The 22,086-nt window shown below is 36.1% G+C and overlaps 2 protein-coding genes and 2 long non-coding RNA genes across 6 annotated transcripts in view; 3 read left to right on the forward strand and 1 right to left on the reverse strand.

Annotated features, from left to right (window-relative positions):
* LOC147832200 (uncharacterized) overlaps positions 1–22,086 on the forward strand; it is a 241,579-nt gene that overhangs the window by 1,328 nt on the left and 218,165 nt on the right. For both annotated transcript variants that reach the window (XM_087298134.1, XM_087298133.1), the window contains exon 3: positions 6,115–6,307. In XM_087298134.1, coding sequence (XP_087154260.1) covers positions 6,115–6,307 — 193 coding nt within the window. The remainder of the gene's footprint in view (positions 1–6,114; positions 6,308–22,086) is intronic.
* si:dkey-219e20.2 lies at positions 482–2,920 on the forward strand. 2 transcript variants are annotated; one of them, XM_087298118.1, is made up of 7 exons: positions 498–1,027; positions 1,247–1,364; positions 1,447–1,653; positions 1,736–1,913; positions 2,106–2,232; positions 2,378–2,457; positions 2,613–2,920. In XM_087298118.1, exons 1-7 carry the CDS (start codon positions 1,007–1,009, stop codon positions 2,740–2,742), a joined length of 861 nt encoding a protein of 286 aa, XP_087154244.1. In that variant the 5' UTR covers positions 498–1,006; the 3' UTR covers positions 2,743–2,920. The 2 variants fall into 2 exon arrangements, with proteins under 2 accessions (XP_087154245.1, XP_087154244.1); XM_087298119.1 differs by lacking the exon at positions 1,447–1,653 and having other exon boundaries at positions 482–1,027.
* On the reverse strand, positions 13,257–17,494 carry LOC147839137 (uncharacterized). Its single transcript, XR_015518314.1, has 6 exons — positions 17,439–17,494; positions 16,086–16,191; positions 15,893–15,963; positions 14,400–14,584; positions 14,026–14,229; positions 13,257–13,613 (listed from the first exon to the last, which is right to left on the reverse strand). It is a non-coding gene; the product is annotated as an uncharacterized LOC147839137 (long non-coding RNA).
* Positions 19,431–21,030, forward strand: LOC147839138 (uncharacterized). Its single transcript, XR_015519257.1, has 3 exons — positions 19,431–19,487; positions 20,732–20,837; positions 20,960–21,030. It is a non-coding gene; the product is annotated as an uncharacterized LOC147839138 (long non-coding RNA).

Raw genomic sequence — 22,086 nt, forward strand, 5'->3', positions numbered from 1 at the left:
ACAAAACTAATGTTCACCTAAGGATATGTTCACCTAATGTCCACATAAATCGACAGTTAAGGTTTGATGACGGGAGCATTTCTGTCATAACGTATTTCACTTTCTGATTAATGGAGTGGCTTAACCCTAAAAATATTAAAATAATTATAACTTAAATGTATTACAACTTTAAAATATGAATTGTAACAAAAGTATGCTTATTTTTATTACTTTGGGAATTTTAACCTATTTAAGCTGTCTAACGTTAGCTTTTTAAATAAAGTTAAAATACCTATAATTATTATTTTTTTAAATATATATTTTCTAAAATATACTTACGTAAAATACACTAAATTACATTTACTGCAAAGTGTGCTAAACGGGTTTTAACGGGTAACAACGTGGTGTTAATTTTTTATTTAATTAATATGTTGTTATATACAAAGTATTATTGGCAGAAAATAAATAAAATTATTATCTTTAGTTGTATAATTTGTTCAGCCTTGCAAACTGGGTTTAATACAATGCGCATTAAACTGTTTGCAAGGCTGAACAAATTGTAACGGATCTTAAGTTGAAGCGCGTTTCGTCGTTGTAAAACACGCTTCAGCTTATGATACATGTATGTGCAGTTAATCAATGTTGATATGTACACATATTAATGATTTAGTGATGGACATCTTAGTAAACTAGAGGCTAATCCTCGGATTCTAAATAGAACGCATTCCAATGACGTGAGAGCTGCAGCAGGGTTATATGCACGTACTTTATTAGAATTCTTTGTTGGGTGTTCTGGCGTTGGTTGTTGTTAGTGGTTTTGTGCGGTTTGCGATTTCTCGATTGATTTACGATTATTGATTCACGGTTTTTGACACTTTTTTCGGACTTCGACTACGGCTTTGGATTTGCGATTTCACTTTGACACTCGGATACGGTTTTGGATTTCCCGGTAACGACCCTTTTCTTCTGACTTCGACTGACGGCTTTGGACACCCCTTGGATTTGGTTGCTCGGCAAAACCCCCATAATGGGAGTTTTATCCCTGTGTGTAAGTATAAACATTCACACATACTATTAGGCCTACTAGTAATTCACAAATACTTGCTGTTAGTGAAGAATTAATGTGTGTGTGTGGAGAAAATTAATACTAATAATATTAATAATTTTATGTTTAAATGTACACTCATAGTTACTAATAATTCACATTCATTAGACAGCTGTATGTATATCACTTTCTCATTTCTCAATCTTAACCCTCCTTGTGCAGGAGGAAGCACCGAGCAAGTTGTTCGGTGTTCCCTTGTCACATCTGAGAAAGACCGGACAGATGAGACAGGGGCTTCCTCTGGCCTTGACACACCTGGTGGGCTTCCTCGAGAAGCATGGTGAGTGCTGGCTTGGCATTTGACAGTGTTTCCAAGTGTTTGTCACGTATGCTGAGCCTGTATTTGTGAAATATGTGTTTAGGCCTCAGTACCAGAGGCCTGTTCAGGGTTGGTGGTACAGTATTGCGCCAGTATGAACTGAGGAAATGTTTTGATCGTGGAGGCTTCCCAAAGATGAACATCGAGGATGTTCATTCCTCAGCCTACGTCTTGAAACATTTCCTCAGGACTCTTCCAGGTGGTCTCATTCCAGAGCCATTCATGGTTAAACTGCTGGAAGTGTTCAGGAGTAAGTAAAGGTTTTGTGGGCTTGCTCCACATCAAAATAGACTTATCAAATTGTTCAACTCTGGAAATATTTTATCTTGCAGTGTTCAGACTTAGCAAACGTCACAAGGCAGTGAAGAAAATACTGGATACCATTCCAGAGGAAAATTACAACATCCTCTGCTTTCTAACGTTCTTCCTGTCCAGAGTGGCTGCCAAGAGTCATGCCAACCGCATGACCACCACCAACCTGTCCATAGAATTTGGGCCGATCCTCTTTCAGTAAGTGTTTGTATATCTGTATTCAGCTGATGGTGTTTGTACATTATGACATCACTTAAAGTCTGTGTGAAATGGAGCTGTCAGTCACAATAGACAGATGGGTGTCTGGTACATTTATTAATGTAACATGTTTTTGCTATGTGTGTGTGTGTGTGTGTGTGTGTTTGTGTGTGTGTGTGTGTGTGTGTGTAGTGTTCCTCAAGGCCCCACAAAGCTTGAGGACGAGGAGATGTGTATCAGTTTCACGGAGTACATGCTGGACAACCTCAGACATCTACTGCCCAATATGTACCCTCAAGCATCTGCCACAAACACAGCAGTGAGTTTATTTCAAATGAGACCATCTGTGTGTGTGACGGGTTTTTGAATTGAATCAGAATGGTGTTAAACTGATGAAAACGATGATAGATGATTATTTTGATTTATGTGTGAGAGATTGAAAAAATGGTCTTTGTGTGTTTGAGGAGGGGGACAGTGTGTCTGAGGCGGGAGGGGACTTCACTCCTGAAAAGTGTGTCCAGCAGGTGCTTCTCACAGAGACCAGGTACAGATTCTGAACACAAACACACACCACAGACTGATACTGCTCACATACCTCATATATACCCCAATAAATGTATACACATGGGTTTATATTGATGTATTGTGGAATGCTAGTCACCCATATTCATGCTTGTCATGTGTTTGTTCTTTTTAAAGCTCAAAGCCACCAAAAACTGGGCGACTTGGGCGTCTGAGAAGACGATTTTTCCATTTTTGGCAAAAATTTGGCTCCTGCTATGCCAAAGTGGAAGAGAGTGAAGAACCCTCTGCGGCTGGTGATGTTTAATGCAAGTCTCCACAGCCAGTGAGAGACTGAGGGATGGTGAGGGTCACCAGTAAATAATAGTGTCGGTGAGGGTCACCGGAAGGCACAGATGTTGGTGAGGGTCACCAATGAACCAAATGAATCAGAAGCTGATTGTGAATTTGAAGCTGACTGAAATAAAGCTTGTCATCTTCAGTCAGTCAGTGTCTCTCTCTTTCTTTATGTCTGCATACTCTTACTGTATGTATACTTATGTTTTTTGTACTCAAATGCTCATATCCTTAAATTAATTTACAACATTATAAAGATGGGTATTACAAAACTGTTCACATAAGAACACCCTAAACCGGATAAATTAACAGCAACTAACTGCATTGATATCTTTAGTGTGCAAAATTAAATGTAAATGTAAAATATTTTATCTTTAAGTATTTAGGTTTAATAAACTTTTAATATTTTGATTATAATTAATATTTTGTCTTAAATTATTATTAACGTAGATATTTCTAGATATTTCAGTTAATAATAATTTAAGTTCTGCAGCCTCCTTTCACATGGCATTGGGTTTTACACAAAGATTCACTGTAGCACTATTAACAACATTTATCAGTCTGTTATTAAATTATACATATATTATTTTAAAGACGATAAAAATCATGTCAATCAGTGGGTAACATGAGTAACATTGTCAAGTAACACTGTCACAGATATTCATTGTGCAGAAAAACCAAGTCATTTACTAATAATTTAGTCTCTTGTTTAGTGGGTGTGTTAAAATGTCAAACCAATCGGCAGCTATGTGTATATAAAACACATGCTACAAAGATAATAACACTTGTTTTGGATGCAAGTAGATTATCCTTCACCTGAAATGTTTATCATTTCATCCTTAAGTGCAAACCTAATATTGGATCACAATAATGAATAATTCCAATAATTCGGAATATTTCCAATTTGCCTTTACTTAATGGGAAATTCTTGTTTATTCTCGATGGTAAAGACGTTGACTGTAACATCAAGCATATTTTGCAGTTTTATAGATCTTGTAAAATCAAAAGAAAGTTTTTAGACGTTTTTATCAATATGTTAGTTATGTTTTTATTAAATTGTATTACTTTTTATTTAGAAGAGAAAAAATGACAGAAAAATAGAAACAAAAACAAGGAACAGCAGTTGTCATGTGGGTTACAAAATAAAGTCATAATACATTTGAAGTACATTATCACAAATTGTTTACAACGACATACTCAGAACAATTTTGCCAGTATTTGTTGCACTTTTTTTAATCAAATCTTACTGTAGGTTAAAAGTCAGTCTCTCCATACAGTAGTATCTCCATACTCCTTTACAATTCCTATCCATTGAGCCCTTGTTGGAGGAACAGACTAAAACCATTTTCGAGTTATGCTGTTTCTGCTACTTACCAAAAAGATTTGAATGAAGTATTTGTCAGTAGTTTGAATAATTTCTGGTATTTTTTCCAAGATATAATGTAATAAATAAATAGTAAAATAGTAAAATAAATAGTAAATAGTGTGCTCCAAAACAATGACAAAATTTTCATTAAGAAGATATAAACTTCCTTGGTTACAGTTTGTTGCTTCTACCTAACCGAATCAAAACAAAATTTTACATCACCTCATATTTCAATTTTTTATCTTTCAATCTTATGACTAAACACATTTTCTCTAGTATCTGACATGGCCCACTCCTTCAAGACTCTATTGTTATAGACCAGGGGTGTAACTCAGTCCTGAAGGGCCAGTGTCCTGCATAGTTTAGCTCCAACTTCCTTCAACACGTCTCCCTGGAAGTTTCTAGTATACCTAGAGAGAGCTTGATTAGCTGGTTCAAGTGTGTTTAATTGGGGTCGGAACTAAAATCTTCAGGATACCGCCCCTTCAGGACCAAGTTTGGACACCCCTGCTATAGACCATTCATCTCATTATCCCATGAAAGTTTTCAGCTTTTCATAACTGTAACTATAACAAGAGACAATTCAATTATAACTAGCTATCATAACATTATTTATCAGTACGTGGTTCTTTTTGAATTGTCGAAAGCTGTAGAAATGAAAAATGTACAACAGCAAATATGCTGGGACCATTGTTTCTATTTACACCCCTTGGTGGTGTATATGGGCTTGAGCTCAACCACTCTCACTGGCAGAGTTGTGGTAAAATGAAATGCCATTAGCTGTAAGCTACTGTCTTTATGTTTAAGTTGAAATTCCATGACAGTTTGAACAAGAATTCATGTTTCAGAAAATATTTATAGCAATTCCATCCAGCGCTAATCATTCTTCAAGAAATGAAGATTGAATGGACCATTGCCATTTTAATTTTTGCATCTAAAAAACACAAGATGCACCCCTCAGAATGGGTTTTCAAAAATCACCTCTTCTGCCAGGTTTCATCCTAATGCGTACCCAACCTCAAGAGTTCTTCTGATTGGTCCACTGCTTTGGAACTGACATTAATGAGTGATGCTGCATGTAAAAGTTGAAATTATTTTGTTTTCACATGCCATTTTAAAAACGCAGTGATCATGTGCGAGCTTCGCAAAAGATGCAAGACGTGAGTTTAACAGACATAGAAAATCATTGGAAAAGTAGTGTATTATGTTCATGTGGGTTTCCTCCGGGTGCTCCGGTTTTCCCCACAAGTCCAAAACCGTGCTACAGGTGAATTGGGTCAGCTATATTGTCAGTAGTGTGTGTGTGTGAATGAGTGTGTATGAATGTTTCCCAGTTGATGGCTTGCCGCTGGAAGGGCATTCGCTGCGTAAAACATATGCTGGATAAGTTGGCAGCTCATTTCGCAGTGGCGACCCCAGATTAATAAAGGGACTAAGCCAAAAAGAAAATGAATGAATGATAAAGTAGTGTATTAGAATAGAAAAAAATGACCCCTGATGTAATACATACATCTTAAGGAACTTTAAACAGCTAAACTGTGCAAATTGAAGTAACACAAATGTCTACATTGTTATTATCTGATGCTTTCTTATTTGCTGCTATCTCACCGCCATCATTTTTGGTCTGTTCATTTTACTATCAAAAGAAAAGAGTGCAGCAAACGCATGAGTAAAGTATGGCAGTTTTCATCTTGAGCTGGTCTGTCTCTTTAAAAATGAATGTACATATTTAAACAAAAACATGTGCTTGGCTTTTTCTTGACGGATGAACTGAAATTACTCTCTGCGGTAACTGACAGCACGCCACAGATGCTGCTCGTAGACATTAAGTGGAAAATAATGGATGATAATGTCTTATGACACTCATTAGACAAAATGACGGCACTGATGGTTGTGATGAATAAGTGATTAATACAGTCCCTTTAGGTTTCACAGCAAATGCAACATCTCATGCTGTTTGCACCCTTTCTGTCTCAGGCTGTTTGGAGCTGCTCTTGGCCTGTGGATCGTGCAGGAGGATTTTGCTGTGAGCCACGAGACAGCTGTGTCCTGGAGGTGGAGGGTATGGAGAGGCTGGGTGATTTATCCAATGTGACTGTTCTCCTGTGCGCTGTGAGCTGGCGGATCGCTCATCTGTCTCTGCTGACTGCAGTCACTCCATTGGGCTCAGGTGAGAGCAAACTTGACCTCATTGATCTTCACTGTGTTCGTTCAGGCCAGGCCAAATCAAGCATATACACTTCAAAATAAACCTTGGGGTGTTAAAGCACGTTCATTCTTTTCTAGGTAAATATGCATTATAGGGATTTTTTTTTTGTATGGGCACTGCATGTTTAATATATATATATTAATATATTGAATAGTTTTTTTTTTAAGACGAAGGAAGAAATTTAGATATCAAAATATTATCTTGATTGTGGCATAGGAAAAAAACTATATCAGTAATTACTGATATTAAATTCCTCATAATTTGAAATTATACTAAGTACAGATCAATTTCTGAAGCTGGAACATTTTTTGTTGTGTTTCCACATTATAATGACAAAATCTGAGGTTGGGGAGAAGCTCAACCATGTATTATCATCCTAATTTGCTTAAAATTAATCAATACAGCCTGCCATTATCAATTAAAATTGTAGTCAAACAAACATCTACACATAGTGAAACTGCTGGATTTAAAAAATGCTCAGCTGCACAGTGCGTCCTAGACAGTGTGAAAACCCCAACATCACACTGACAAACAGCTCTGCACTCAAGAGAATGATGAACTAATTCTAGACACAAGTGAACTAAAGGTGGCGTTAGGGATGCAACGATTATAGGTTATAATAGATTATAGTTTGAGGAATAATAATGGTTTCACAGTTATCACAATTAATTATGCAAAACACTACTGGTTTAGAAAATCACATGAAAACTTCTTATATTTTAAAGTTATTGCTGCTCAGTAACCAATTAATACAGCACAAAATATCATTAAAATAGTCCATTTCTCCTTGGACTTAAAAATAAGTGAAAAAAAAAAAGTTTTATCATAACTAATAATTTTACACTGAAAATAGATGACAACAATGAATGAATAAACAAAGATAAGAATAAATAAAAAAATACATTTGTCTAGTGTAATAATAATAATAATAATAATAATAATAATTATTATTATTATTAGTGTAAATCTAAGCTATTCATTAGCTAAGTATTTCCCTTGTAAAAAGAACAAATGTAGTCAAAGGCTGCAGAACCACTTTCTTTTGATCAACTATATTATAAAAATGTTTGGTATTTTTAATTTTGTTTATCTCTTTGGAGTAGAAATGTGTTTATTACATAGAAAAGTATAAGGCTATTCGGTCCAGTCCTTGTCTTGTGACATGCTCATGCACCGCGTGGGTGTCAATCCCAATATGCGGGCAAAGGCAAGTGCCTCCAATGTCAATAACGAACTTGTGAGAGCAAAAGACACAATACGTAAATGGCCCTTAGTTTATTGCCTCATCCACAGTTAATCCAGTGTGCGTGGTATAGACTGATTTCACGCGGCCGCCATGTTTAAAATCGAAATCGAGGCTGCGGTGAAACCCGGAAGTATCGTTGGGAATTACATTGGAATGTTGTGTACCTGACTGTATACCTTATCAGCGAAGAGAAAGTGACACAAATTTATAATTTCACCGCCTTCCGAGTGACCTGAAGGTCCGTTCAGAATGAATGGTGAAAATAAAAGGGAAATCAGACCTCATTTTCAGCTAGGTTAAGGGAAATGGCACTAGTTAGTTTTCTTTCCCAAACACACGTTTTAGATGCCATTTATCAAACTCGAGTTAATGAACTGATTCTTTCACTATATTAGACTTGTCAAGATACTAAATTAAAAGAAAAAATGTCAATTTCCTGTTAACATTTAAGGCACTGTTGATGGCTTTCTTAAAACAGCGCTGATTTGCCATTGTGTTCACATGCTCAACAGAAATGACTGTGATTGGCCGAGAAGGTCATCATTTCACCCTCTGCTGTTTACCAAGTACAAACACAGACGAGCGATCTGCTTGATTATTCGACTGATCTTCATGGCTGTTTCATGGACACTCCAGTGTCTGTGTATCTGTGTTTGCACTGGGTGTAGAGTGGTTAACTGATGAGCACTGGTGAATACTATGGTAAATCAGCGATGTTTATGTACGCGCTCAGCGGCGCTTGAATGTTAGCTGGAAATGGACGTTTTTAAAACTTCAGTACTGGGACAACACTATTACAGACAACACGAGGGTGTGCCTACAGAGGACCGCAGGGTTTTATCGCTCATCGGGTTACATAAGCTAAAGCAGGAAAGCTTTCCCAAGGTGTTTAACTAGTGCCATGAACTGAAGCCTAGGAGGACACTTGAGCATATTATTCTTAAAGAGATTGTTATGTTGTTTGATGCTAAATTGCTATTAATTGTTTAAACTAAACTTACTGAATGATATTAAAGTGATGTTTACACCATTTCTGCATTTTGAAATCTCTGCAACAGCTGGAGGTTTGTAGTTCACAGCATGTTACTGCAATGTTTGTAGTGCTGGTCCAATACTTCAGGTTTCTTCCCACTGCAGCCTCACTTTGGTTCTTTAAAATGGCGGCCGCGTGAAACAAGCAAATTAGGTCCCGTGCACACAAGAATGCATTTTTTGTTGACGTTTAATGCTTCATGACTAAATAAAGGGTGCCAATGGAAAAGCCTAATTTTTAAAGAAATGCCTCATGCTTGTTTTTTGTTTTGACGCGCCACGTTAAAACCTCCACCAATCAGATAGGCACTTTTGTTCATGTGCACGGAGCTGCTGAAGTTACAGTAAACATCACTTAGATGCGATCAAGCACAACACTGTCAATGCAAGCGCACATTGAAGAAGATGCCTAAAGTCGATATGAACATAAAGCTGCTTATTGCACTGGTGAACAATAATCATTTCTTCATCGCTGGAGCTGCTACTTGAACCATCCATGCTTGTTCGAATGACCTGTAACTTTAACAACAAGCGTGTCTTCCTCTGTGTTACAAGCGTGTGTCAGAAGCTTAAATTTGTGTTGCCCTGTCTAACGTCAAGGAGTGATTTTACATACTCCTGCTCAACGCCAGTTAAAATCGTTTGCGTTTGAAACCGGAAGAACGTCTCGGAAAACGTTGACGATAAACGCAAACGAAAAGCAACCCGGTGTGTATGAGCCTTTAGTCTTTAGTGTACAAGCTCGGAACTTCACACTAGCGCTTGATTGGCGTAACTTTTTTTAGTTGCAGCTGTTTTGTTTTGTGCAAAAGCACGTTGTTGAGAAGCCCCTATGATTAATTAACCATGACTAATTAAAGTGTGGTTAATAGTAAAATCGGTTAATCGTTGCATCACTATGTGGCGTTTGCTATCAGTAACCAAATAAAACACATGGCTTTGCTATTTATTTGCAAAAAGGGGAGGAGAGGAGGGTGGAGACCATAGTTTGCATGGAGGCGGGCTTATGTAAAGAACTAACAAGTTATGTCTAAACTAGCTGGAAATTCAACCTATGGCACATAATGCATTCAGTTTATAAAGTTGATGCAACCTTTCTGAGCTGACAGATACAGCTGAAGCCTAAAGCAATCCAAAAAAAGCTACAAAAGTGACATCCAATGTCACCTTTAAATATTAACTTTACGTACACTAAAAAATATTGTTGAAATTGAAATGTAACCTTGTCTTGTAGTGAAGTTTATTTATAAAAAATTTTCTTGAGGATCACGCTTATGATTGATCGCAGCTGGTCCTGCATCAGCTAGCACATTATTTATCAATTAAATAATTTCTAAGTCACCAAAAATAACCAGAGTTTCTTACTTCAGTTATCTTTGTCTTGAAGAATCCCCCCTTCCACCCCTACTCTTTCCCCTTTTTTTTAGATAGGGCGGTACGCTGCCAAGGGGTTAGCACTGTTGCCTCACCGCAAGTATGTCAATAGTTCAAGTCTTTACCAGGAAAATTGACATTTCTCTGTGGAGTTTGCATGTACTCCCCATGCTCGCATGGGTTTCCCCCGGGTTCCCCAGTTTCCTCTAACCACACTGAAAAAAAATATTCAAATATGATTCTTTGGATTTACTCTTTTTTTTTACGTTAAGTGGTTGTAAACAATTTATTTGGGCTGAATTTAAACAAACAAATTAAGTTGAACAATATTAAACTTAATTTGTTTGCTTAAATTCAACACAAATAAATTGTTTGCAACAGTTCTGCATGCAACACTTTTTTCATTGGATCCAAAGACATGCAACATACAGTAAGTGAATTCACCAAACCAAATTGGCACCATAGATGAGTTCTTAGCCAGAGGTATATCTCTCTTGAAACCCCTAATTTGTCATTAGCCATAAATAAGCAGGGGAGTTCTCAAGATCTACCTGAGCTCAAAGTTCCCTCTCGCCTTGCAAATAGGAGGGAGCCCCTGGCTCAAGGGTCTTATGAACTCAGGGCTTTCTCCTGCTTTATAATCAATCATCAACTAAGTGTGAACTCTTGAAATTCATGTGTAAAATCCAGTTTCCGAGTAAGATTTTAGGGTAAAGACAATTTTTTTCCCCACACACACAAAGATTTTGCAGAGGTCATAATGGTGACCAAAATGAAAAATGAGTTTTTTAAAAAAAACTTTTTGTTTTTATAGGGAAAAAATTTTAAAGTTTAAGAAATTACACTCAAAAAAAAAAAAATAAATAAATAAATAAATACAGAAATACAAACCAAAGCAGGTTTTTAGAGTTTATTGATTATTTTTGGACTGGCTCGATTTCCTCTGAGCATTATTGTTCAACAATTCAACAGCCTTTTCAATCAACTATTATAATCACACTTCTGCAAGAGCACATTCTGTGAGAACAGAGCCTATAATTATTCAGCATTTTGACACATTTTCTGTTTAAAACAGCAAAACTGTGACCTCCTAGTATCTGAATTTCTCCAGCAGAACTTGTCCTTTTGTCCCCTTGTTTCCCTCTGCTTCATGTCTGTCTGCATCTCTCTGAGTTATATAGCAGACCCAACCACAGATATATCTCTCTTTCCTGCAGTGCACCAATTATGTAAGCGTTCAGAGGTTGTCCCACGCAGAGATGCTGTCACGTCTCCAAATGATCAGCATCTAGTAACGGCACACTACGTAGAGAACATCCTCTGCGCTTTCATTCCCTGCAGAGTTGACTTGTGCTGTTGTCTGCTATATTTACTGTGCTCGCCGTGACAGGGCAGCACGCCATGCTTGCTGAAGTGTATCTGTTCAGTTTAAGAAACCCTACATCCTCTATACCTTCAGACTCAAACCCCCATATCCCACATGCCTCTTAATTACACACAAAAGCCCAATGATGAGTACAATAGATCGTAACATGCACATTAAGAGGTATAACACACCGTAGCCATGAAGAGGCAAACTGGCCAGGGCCCCACTGAAATGCGGCCCAGCCCCCTCCCAACCATCTGCTGCTACAATACTTGTGCTTTCTTCTGTCTCACTTCTTCAGCAGAGATGTTTGTCTTTTTTAGTTCTCAAGTGCTTCTATTAGGCTTTTAACTTTACCAGATATTACCTTTCATCAGTGTTGGGCAAGCTACTTAAGAAATATAGTGAGCTATAGCTATTAGCTTCTTTACTTAAATTGTAGCTTAACTACACTAAAAGCTATCCTCTGGCAAATGTAGCAAGCTAAGCTGAAAGCTACTTGGCATAAGTAGCTTAGCTACATGTAAGCTATTTTTGCAATTTTCATTTTTAAACCAAAGCAACTTAAATCTAAGTCAATCACATCTTAGTGATCAATAAAACTGTCAATGAAACAAATGAGGCAGAATTATTTATTGCAAATAGCATGCTATAATAAATAGAAACAAATTATAGTATATAACTGCCAAAACAAAAAAAAAAAAATCCAAGAAAACTAGCTGCATTTAAAATGCATTTAAAATACTATATTAATTTATAGTAAAGGTAATATCATTGGTAACTATCATGAACAAATAGTAATGACTATAGTTTACTTTAGCCTTTACTACAGTAAACTATTTTTTGAGCACAGCATCAGAATAACGTTATTGCATCTCAACATGTACTTCACGAAGTATGGTCACTAGAGCTGTGAACCTACACTAGTCTCACGGTTCGGTTCGGTTACGATTATCATGCCATCGATTCGGTTCAATTCGATATTTCGGTGCATCACGGTGCATTGACGATGCTTTCCATACACAGTTTTATATTTTCTTCACAGCAGCAGTTCTTGTATTAAAATGTATGAATATATTTATATTTATATATTATTTGTAATACAATTTTGTCGTTTAATACAACCAGTCAGATATACCATCTGTAACTTTAAACAAAACGAGCATTAAGCAAATAATATAAACAAATATAAACATCCAGCTCAATTTCTGATCCTTGTGTAGTTCTCTTACACCTCTTTGATTGTAACTTTAAACAAAACGAGCATTAAGCAAATAATATAAACAAATATAAACATCCAGCTCAATTTCTGATCCTTGTCTAGTTCTCTTACACCTCTTTGATTGGTCACACCCTCAACAACAACAGTTGCTATTGGCTCTTTCGCGCTGCGCTCTTCAGATAAGTGACACTGATAAGCAGCAGGCGGCAGCGGCGATCTCACAGCTGATGCATGACCCAGATAGCAAAATACACTCGGGCCAGTTCCGGCTAGATTGTCGCCTGCCGAAGACTTACCCCTCGGCCCAACTCCGGCTGCCGGACTCGGGCCGGATGCCTGTGGACTCACTGCCCGATTCCGGCCCGAATCAAGCGGGCCAGATGCGGCGGCCGTAAGCGAGCCGACGCTGCGCATCCGCGCCGGAATCGGCGCGAGGGTAATGTGCGCTGCGGCCCGGAGCTGGCGCGACTCCGTATTTATACACCTTATAAAACCTTTTGGTATTACATTGGTACTTAATATATGGTATTACAACCATTTGAATTTATACAACAGCAAACACAGGCTATAATGTAAACACAAAGTGTAAGCACTGTGTTTAACCTTTGAATAAAGTGCAAACTGCATACACATTCTGTAACGAAAATAATCAGACAAATGACAAAATAAATAAATGTTAAACGTTTATTAATTGCAAGAAAAAAAATAGTACTGAAATTTTATAAATAATTTTGTAGTGCACAAGAATATCAATATAAAAACAACAATAAAACAACACATTAAAGACACACAGAAAGATTTAAACAAAAAATCTAAAAATTACACACAAACACAGATGTTTTTGAAACAACCCTGTTTTCCCAATAGACTTTAATTAAAAATTTGTACAAACAGCTAAATTTTATATAAACCTAAATATAGAAACCAATTTAAGATATAGCAAGAAACATCTTAAAAATACCAATGACAATCCGTAAAATATCCAAGTCAAACTTGTAAAAAGTACTGCAGAATTCTGAAGAAACATCTTGAAACATTTTTTAATAAAACATTAAAATAATAATAAACAAACAAACAAATATATATATATATATATATATATATATATATATATATATATATATATATATATATATATATATATATATAAATAAATAATTGCAGAAGTATAAAGTCAAACTTATTTTTAAATAAACTTGAACAAAATCAACTTCACAAACAGCAAGACATGAGTGAGATGATTATACATTTCATATATATACACGTCTTGTGCAATTTTATATTTATAATTTTATTTGTATTACGTTTATTAAAAATGTATCAAGATGTTTCTTCTGAATTTGGCGCGCACACATACATACCTACATACCATACATATATACACACACATATATATATATACATATACATATATATATATAAATGCAAATGAAAGAAACAAATTGTTCAAGTATCAGGGAACATCCTAATACACTTAAAATGTTGTTTAAAAAATAAAACAAAATAGTGATGTAGACATTTGACACATTAGCTTTCTCTTCTTTCTTCCTCCATCCCTGTCAGGGGCAAGTTGTAGCTACCTTGTAATGCATTTTTCTACTTCTTTATCAGTGGCGTGGTATGGACATTTGTCCTCACTCCATCTGTGATTAAAAGATAAACAGATAATTAGTAGTGAACAAGTACTAATGTAAAAAAAAGAAAAAATTAGGAAAAAAGTAGGCTACCTACGAAGCAAAAAAAAAAAAAAAAAACAATAAAAAAAAATAAATAAACTTAAAACACTTTGAAATTAGCAAGAGCTTGAACTTACCAGTTTCTTCATTTGTTCAGGCTGCTCCTTTAGTTGATTTTCAAGCTTTTCCAAATCAAATTGGCCAAAGGAAGGTCAAATGTGTTTACATCTGGAATTTCATCACGTCTGTTTTGGTTTTGTGAGAATCAGGCCCAGCTGCTGCTTTATGACGTTGCATGATTTTAAAACTTCAGTCAGTCGTGCTAAAAAAGAAAAATAACAGATTAGTATAAATCAACCTGTAGCTTATTCTCATACAACTTCTGTAAATACAACAGTGGGTTAGACACTGCTGATATTCTCTAGTTGATCTTTACTTTCTAGCTGCATTAAACCTTAACAAATTTAGTGATGTCTTCAATTCTTACAAAGACATCACGAGATGCAATAAGTTATGTCTTGATCTCAAACTGCACTAGAACAAAGACTGTAAATGTTCATAGGTGTACTGCAGGAGTGTCCAAACTTTTTGGGCCGAGGGCCAGATGCAAAAAAACAAACGTTGTCGCGGGCCAAATTTTACATACATCACACGGACACACACACACACACACATATACATATATATATACACACATATACACACACATATACATATACATATATATATACATATATATATATATATATATATATATATATATATATATATATATATATATATATATATATATATATATATATATATATAATGCAGTTGAAGTCAGAATTGTTAGCCCCCCTAAATTATTAGCCACCGTTTATTTTTTCCCCAATTTCTGTTTAACGGAGAGTTAAACATTTTTTTCCACACATTTCTAAACATATTAGTTTTAGTAACTCATTTCTAATAACTGATTTATTTTATCTTTGCCATGATGACAGTAAATAATATTTGACTAGATATTTTTAAGACACTTCTATACAGCTTAAAGTGACATTTAAAGGCTTAACTAGGTTAATCAAGTTAACTAGTCAAGGTAATTAGGCAAGTTATTTTATAACAATGGTTTGTTCTGAAGACTTAAGGGGCTAATAATTTTGACCTTAAAATGGTTCATAAAAAAATTTAAACCGCTTTTTATTCTAGCCGAAATAAAACATAAGTCTTTCTCCAACATCATTTGGGAAATATTTAAAAAAGAAGAAATAAATCAATGAGGGGCTAATAATTCAGACTTCAACTGTGTGTAGACAGACAGACAGACAGACAGACAGACAGACAGATAGACAGATAGACAGATAGACAGATAGATCATAACAAGAACTGCTGCTTAATTGAATGCATGTAATAGCGACACCCGGTGGTTATTTATTGAATTACGTTCATTTTTGTATAGCGGGCCAGATTCTATTGATATTTATAAAAAGCCTCGCGGGCCGCAGATGGCCCGCGGGCCGTAGTTTGGACACGCCTGGTGTACTGGAATGTACAGTATCTGTGCATCTTCATGGTGGTCTTAAGATTTCTGCCATAGTCATTGATGGTGATGGTACTTGTGGTGCTGCATTGATTTCTGAAATCTTCATACCTGCCTTTTATCCAGCCTCTTTGTTCCAAGTAATTTTTTTTCATCACGGTATAGATGTGTCTATACTGTCCCTTAATCAGATACATTTACAAAACAAAACATCACTTTAGTATAGTGCCAGGGCAAAACTCACAGGTTGTAATAGATCAATGACAATGTTGACAGTATGTGTTTAAAATAATTGCAAACAAACCTGTTCTGTCTTGAGATGTATGACAGGCAATCATCGTCCTCATTTGTCTACCAGTCAGAAATCACAGTTGCATGTGGATGTTTTAGTCGAGCTTCCTCATATGCATCTATAATAAAACATCACATTGCTGTTAACCTCCCGTAAAGAAAAGTTCAAATCCTGAAATACTATCAAAGTTAATTAATGCATATAATACCTATAGTGTAAATAATCAGTACACAGAAGGTTGCACAAGATTTATTCGGAGATTCATGCAGAGTGACAGCCTTATGAATCTGAGACATAGATTTGTAAGATGGCCAAGCACATGCATTATTCTGTACCCATGAAGATTAACCTACCATTGTGAAAAATGTTTGATGATGATAGCCAATAACAATAAACCATTTCAGCTGTTTGTGAAGCAATTAGTAATGTAATGTCTGAAAAGCTCAATCTATGTTGAAAATGTATCAGCAGTTTACAGCTTATAATGGACTTTTAGCACACAACTATAACATGCCTATTCACGTTCAAAAGAGTGTGCCATTGACTTCTTTGGTCGTGATGTACTGCAAAATGATCTCACTAACCTTTGTTAAACAAGAACAATAAGACTTAACCAACAACTATTGTTACCCATTCATTTAAATCAGAATTTATCACTGTCAATAACATAAAAAACAAACAAAAAAACATCAAAATCTGCTTTAAGACGTTCAGTTTTACATTAACTGACCATTACAGTTTGAACAAAAGATATAATTGATTCACATAGGCTAACACATATGAATTAAAGTGCATAGTAATATATTTCTCTTGGATAATTTAAAGAGAATAGTAAACAGTCGAGTTTCGATCACTTTTCGTGACTAACTGCATAAACAAGATAAACAATAATATTTTATTAATCCAAAACGATTAGTTTTTATTTACACAATCACAGAATTAATACTGTTGGATAAGTATAAGCCTGTACAATGATTTTTTCAACATCCACGGTACTTTATAATGTAAAATCAGGAGAAAAACACGTTTTGCCTTGTTAGTTTATGGATTTGTCTACAGAAACTTTCTTTAACGCAAAGATAGCATACACACAAATTCGTTTCATGTTTCTTTAAAATAATTAAAATAGTTTTCAGTTACTACACACGTTACAATCTAACATTGTGTTAAAGGAAAATGAACTTTCAGACGTGTTTGTAACTGTTAGCGTTAGCATACATTAGCTCCAGTCGTGTTTCTTAATGCAAGTTACATTTCGTATCAAACTGTTTTAAATTACTAAACGCTGTTACAACCAAACACCGTGGAAATGTTTTAAGCTCTAAATTCGCTAATTATACAGTACACAAGCAGTAAAAAGCTTACCTTTCTGACCGGAATCCACATGAAGTCTTTAAAAAAAACAAACTTTTTCTTCTTGTGATCTTCGTGCCATGGTGGTTGACAACCAGCTTTTTGGAGCATTACCGCCACCGTCTGGATTGGAGTGTGGATCATGAGTTTAGTCACGCATGTGTTTATTATGAAACCAACTTCTGCTTTAAAACAAAAACAGTCAGCACAGGAGCGTGCTATCTCAAAAATAAGCGAATTTTACATAGTTTTTCTCTAGATGACATGTATAATCTATTTATAAATAATATTGTTTTGTTTGCGTCTAAACATTGCGACCATCCACACTAAATATTCTTTTTTTTTTTTTTTGCTATCGTACCATGAATATTTTCTCAAATTATCATTAAACGTGGAGCTAACAGATTACTAGATAAAATAAGAACTTAATCGGTTGCCATCAGCCTTAATCGGTTGCCATATGGTTGACCGGAATCGGGCCAGTGCTTTACAGCCGCATCACAACCGCATGTGCGCGAGCGAGCTGCGGGCCGCACTCGGCCCGGATAACACTCGCCGATGCCGAGTCTGAGCCGGAGGCGCCGGAGGGCAGCCGAGCTCGGGCCGATTACTGCCTGCTATCTGGGGATAGACACGGTGGAGAAAACTCTGCAGACACGCGCTCGTTTCTGTATCCAAACGTAATGCTGTAAAACAGCCGAGAGGAGAAGGAAAGCCACCCCAGCAGGTCAAATGGGCCACTGGGTGTGTGTGTGTGTGAGAGAAAGAGAGAGAGACAGAGCGAAAGCGAGAGAGAGAGAGAGAGAGAGAGAGAAATGGAGTAGGCTACTTTCATTCTCTCGATCTCAGTAAAATAGGGCCTATTGTTGTATATGTCAGTGAAAGACTGATCCAGCAAACACACAGTGAAATTGTGCACAGTTTATGAGTTTTAAGTAGTTAAAGCGTTGTAAATACTCGCGATCGCCTCCCTCGCGACAGAGCGCATATGAGGTAAATGACGTCAGTAATAACCGGTTATGATTATTACTGAACCGATACCGAATTGTCCGCGTCTGCATCGCGATGCACAGAAGAAACGATTAATTTTGACACCCCTAATGGTCACAAAGAACCCTCTTTCATAAATAACTCCTCTCTCTCGGTCATCTTTCCAGTAAGAAAATTTCTCATGTATCCTAATTGTTTTGGCTACGTCACTGACCAGAATGAGAGGTGGCAGTAACAGAAAAAAAAGTTTGTTGTTGACCACCGTAAAACAGGAAGAGGGAGAAATCGTCATTCTCGCCATTATTTGGGTTTACTTTCATCAGCTAGAAACCGGTTTCACAGCTCCATGAATGTCGGTGTCGACACTTAATTATCTGCGATCTGTAAATGTAGCTTGTGTGGACGCAACTACGCTATTCGACAAAAAAAATAGCTTCACTACTGAAAAGCTATTCCCAGATAGCAGGCAGTAATCGGCCCGAGCTCGGCTGCCCTCCGGCGCCTCCGGCTCCGACTCGGCATCGGCGAGTGTTATCCGGGCCGAGTGCGGCCCGCAGCTCGCTCGCGCACATGCGGTTGTGATGCGGCTGTAAAGCACTGGCCCGATTCCGGTCAACCATATGGCAACCGATTAAGGCTGATGGCAACCGATTAAGTTCTTATTTTATCTAGTAATCTGTTAGCTCCACGTTTAATGATAATTTGAGAAAATATTCATGGTACGATAGCAAAAAAAAAAAAAAAAAGAATATTTAGTGTGGATGGTCGCAATGTTTAGACGCAAACAAAACAATATTATTTATAAATAGATTATACATGTCATCTAGAGAAAAACTATGTAAAATTCGCTTATTTTTGAGATAGCACGCTCCTGTGCTGACTGTTTTTGTTTTAAAGCAGAAGTTGGTTTCATAATAAACACATGCGTGACTAAACTCATGATCAACACTCCAATCCAGACGGTGGCGGTAATGCTCCAAAAAGCTGGTTGTCAACCACCATGGCACGAAGATCACAAGAAGAAAAAGTTTGGTTTTTTTTAAAGACTTCACGTGGATTCCGGTCAGAAAGGTAAGCTTTTTACTGCTTGTGTACTGTATAATTAGCGAATTTAGAGCTTAAAACATTTCCACGGTGTTTGGTTGTAACAGCGTTTAGTAATTTAAAACAGTTTGATACGAAATGTAACTTGCTTTAAGAAACACGAGTGGAGCCAATGTATGCTAACGCTAACAGTTACAAACACGTCTGAAAGTTCCTTTTCCTTTTACACAATGTTAGATTGTAACGTGTGTAGTAACTGAAAACTATTTTAATTATTTTAAAGAAACATGAAATGAATTTGTGTGTATGCTAACTTTGCGTTAAAGAAAGTTACTGTAGACGAATCCATTAACTAACATGGCAAAACGTGTTTTTATCCTGATTTAACATTATAAAGTACCGTGGATGTTGAAAAAATCATTGTACAGGCTTATACTTATCCAACAGTATTAATTCTGTGATTGTGTAAATAAAAACTAATCGTTTTGGATTAATAAAATATTATTGTTTATCTTGTTTATGCAGTTAGTCACGAAAAGTGATCGAAACTCGACTGTTTACTAATCTCTTTAAATTATCCAAGAGAAATATATTACTATGCACTTTAATTCATATGTGTTAGCCTATGTGAATCAATTATATCTTTTGTTCAAGCTGTAATGGTCAGTTAATGTAAAACTGAACGTCTTAAAGCAGATTTTGATGTTTTTTGTTTTGTTTTTTATGTTATTGACAGTGATAAATTCTGATTTAAATGAATGGGTAACAATATTTGTTGGTTAAGTCTTATTGTTCTTGTTTAGCAAAGGTTAGTGAGATCATTTTGCAGCACATCACGACCAAAGAAGTCAATGGCACACTCTTTTGAACGTGAATAGGCATGTTATAGTTGTGTGCTAAAAGTCCATTATAAGCTGTAAACTGCTGATACATTTTCAACATAGATTGAGCTTTTCAGACATTACATTACTAATTGCTTCACAAACAGCTGAAATGGTTTATTGTTATTGGCTATCATCAAACATTTTTCACAATGGTAGGTTAATCTTCATGGGTACAGAATATTGCATGTGCTTGACCATCTTACAAATCTATGTGTCAGATTCATAAGGCTGTCACTCTGCATGAATCTCAGAATAAATCTTGTGCAACCTTCTGTGTACTGATTATTTACACTATAGGTATTATATGCATTAATTAACTTTGATAGTATTTCAGGATTTGAACTTTTCTTTACAGGAGGTTAACAACAATGTGATGTTTTATTATAGATGCATATGAGGAAGCTCGACTCAAACATCCACACGCAACTGTGATTTCTGACTGGTAGACAGATGAGGATGATGATCGCCTGTCATACATCTCAAGACAGAACAGGTTTGTTTGCAATTATTTTAAACACATACTGTCAACATTGTCATTGATCTATTACAACCTGTGAGTTTTGCCCTGGCACTATACTAAAGTGATGTTTTGTTTTGTAAATGTATCTGATTAAGGGACAGTATAGACACATCTATACCGTGATGAAGAAAAATTACTTGAAACAAAGAGGCTGGATAAAAGGCAGGTATGAAGATTTCAGAAATCAATGCAGCACCACAAGTACCATCACCATCAATGACTATGGCAGAAATCTTAAGACCACCATGAAGATGCACAGATACTGTACATTCCAGTACACCAGGCGTGTCCAAACTACGGCCCGCGAGGCTTTTTATAAACATCAATAGAATCTGGCCCGCTATACAAAAATGAACGTAATTCAATAAATAACCACCGGGTGTCGCTATTACATGCATTCAATTAAGCAGCAGTTCTTGTTATGATCTATCTATCTATCTGTCTGTCTGTCTGTCTGTCTGTCTGTCTGTCTGTCTGTCTACACACAGTTGAAGTCTGAATTATTAGCCCCTCATTGATTTATTTCTTCTTTTTTAAATATTTCCCAAATGATGTTGGAGAAAGACTTATGTTTTATTTCGGCTAGAATAAAAAGCGGTTTAAATTTTTTTATGAACCATTTTAAGGTCAAAATTATTAGCCCCTTAAGTCTTCAGAACAAACCATTGTTATAAAATAACTTGCCTAATTACCTTGACTAGTTAACTTGATTAACCTAGTTAAGCCTTTAAATGTCACTTTAAGCTGTATAGAAGTGTTTAAAAAATATCTAGTCAAATATTATTTACTGTCATCATGGCAAAGATAAAATAAATCAGTTATTAGAAATGAGTTACTAAAACTAATATGTTTAGAAATGTGTGGAAAAAAATCTTTAACTCTCTGTTAAACAGAAATTGGGGAAAAAATAAACGGTGACTAATAATTTGGGGGGCATATCTGGCCCTCGGCCCAAAAAGTTTGGACACTCCTGCAGTACACCTATGAACATTTACAGTCTTTGTTCTAGTGCAGTTTGAGATCAAGACATAACTTATTGCATCTCGTGATGTCTTTGTAAGAATTGAAGATATCAATAAATTTGTTAAGGTTTAATGCAGCTAGAAAGTAAAGATCAACTAGAGAATATCAGCAGTGTCTAACCCACTGTTGTATTTACAGAAGTTGTATGAGAATAAGCTACAGGTTGATTTATACTAATCTGTTATTTTTCTTTTTTTAG

Source organism: Danio rerio, chromosome 20 (assembly GCF_052040795.2).
Source record: "Danio rerio strain M-AB ecotype USA chromosome 20, GRCz13ab, whole genome shotgun sequence".
In the NCBI taxonomy this organism is placed as follows: Eukaryota; Metazoa; Chordata; class Actinopteri; order Cypriniformes; family Danionidae; genus Danio; species Danio rerio.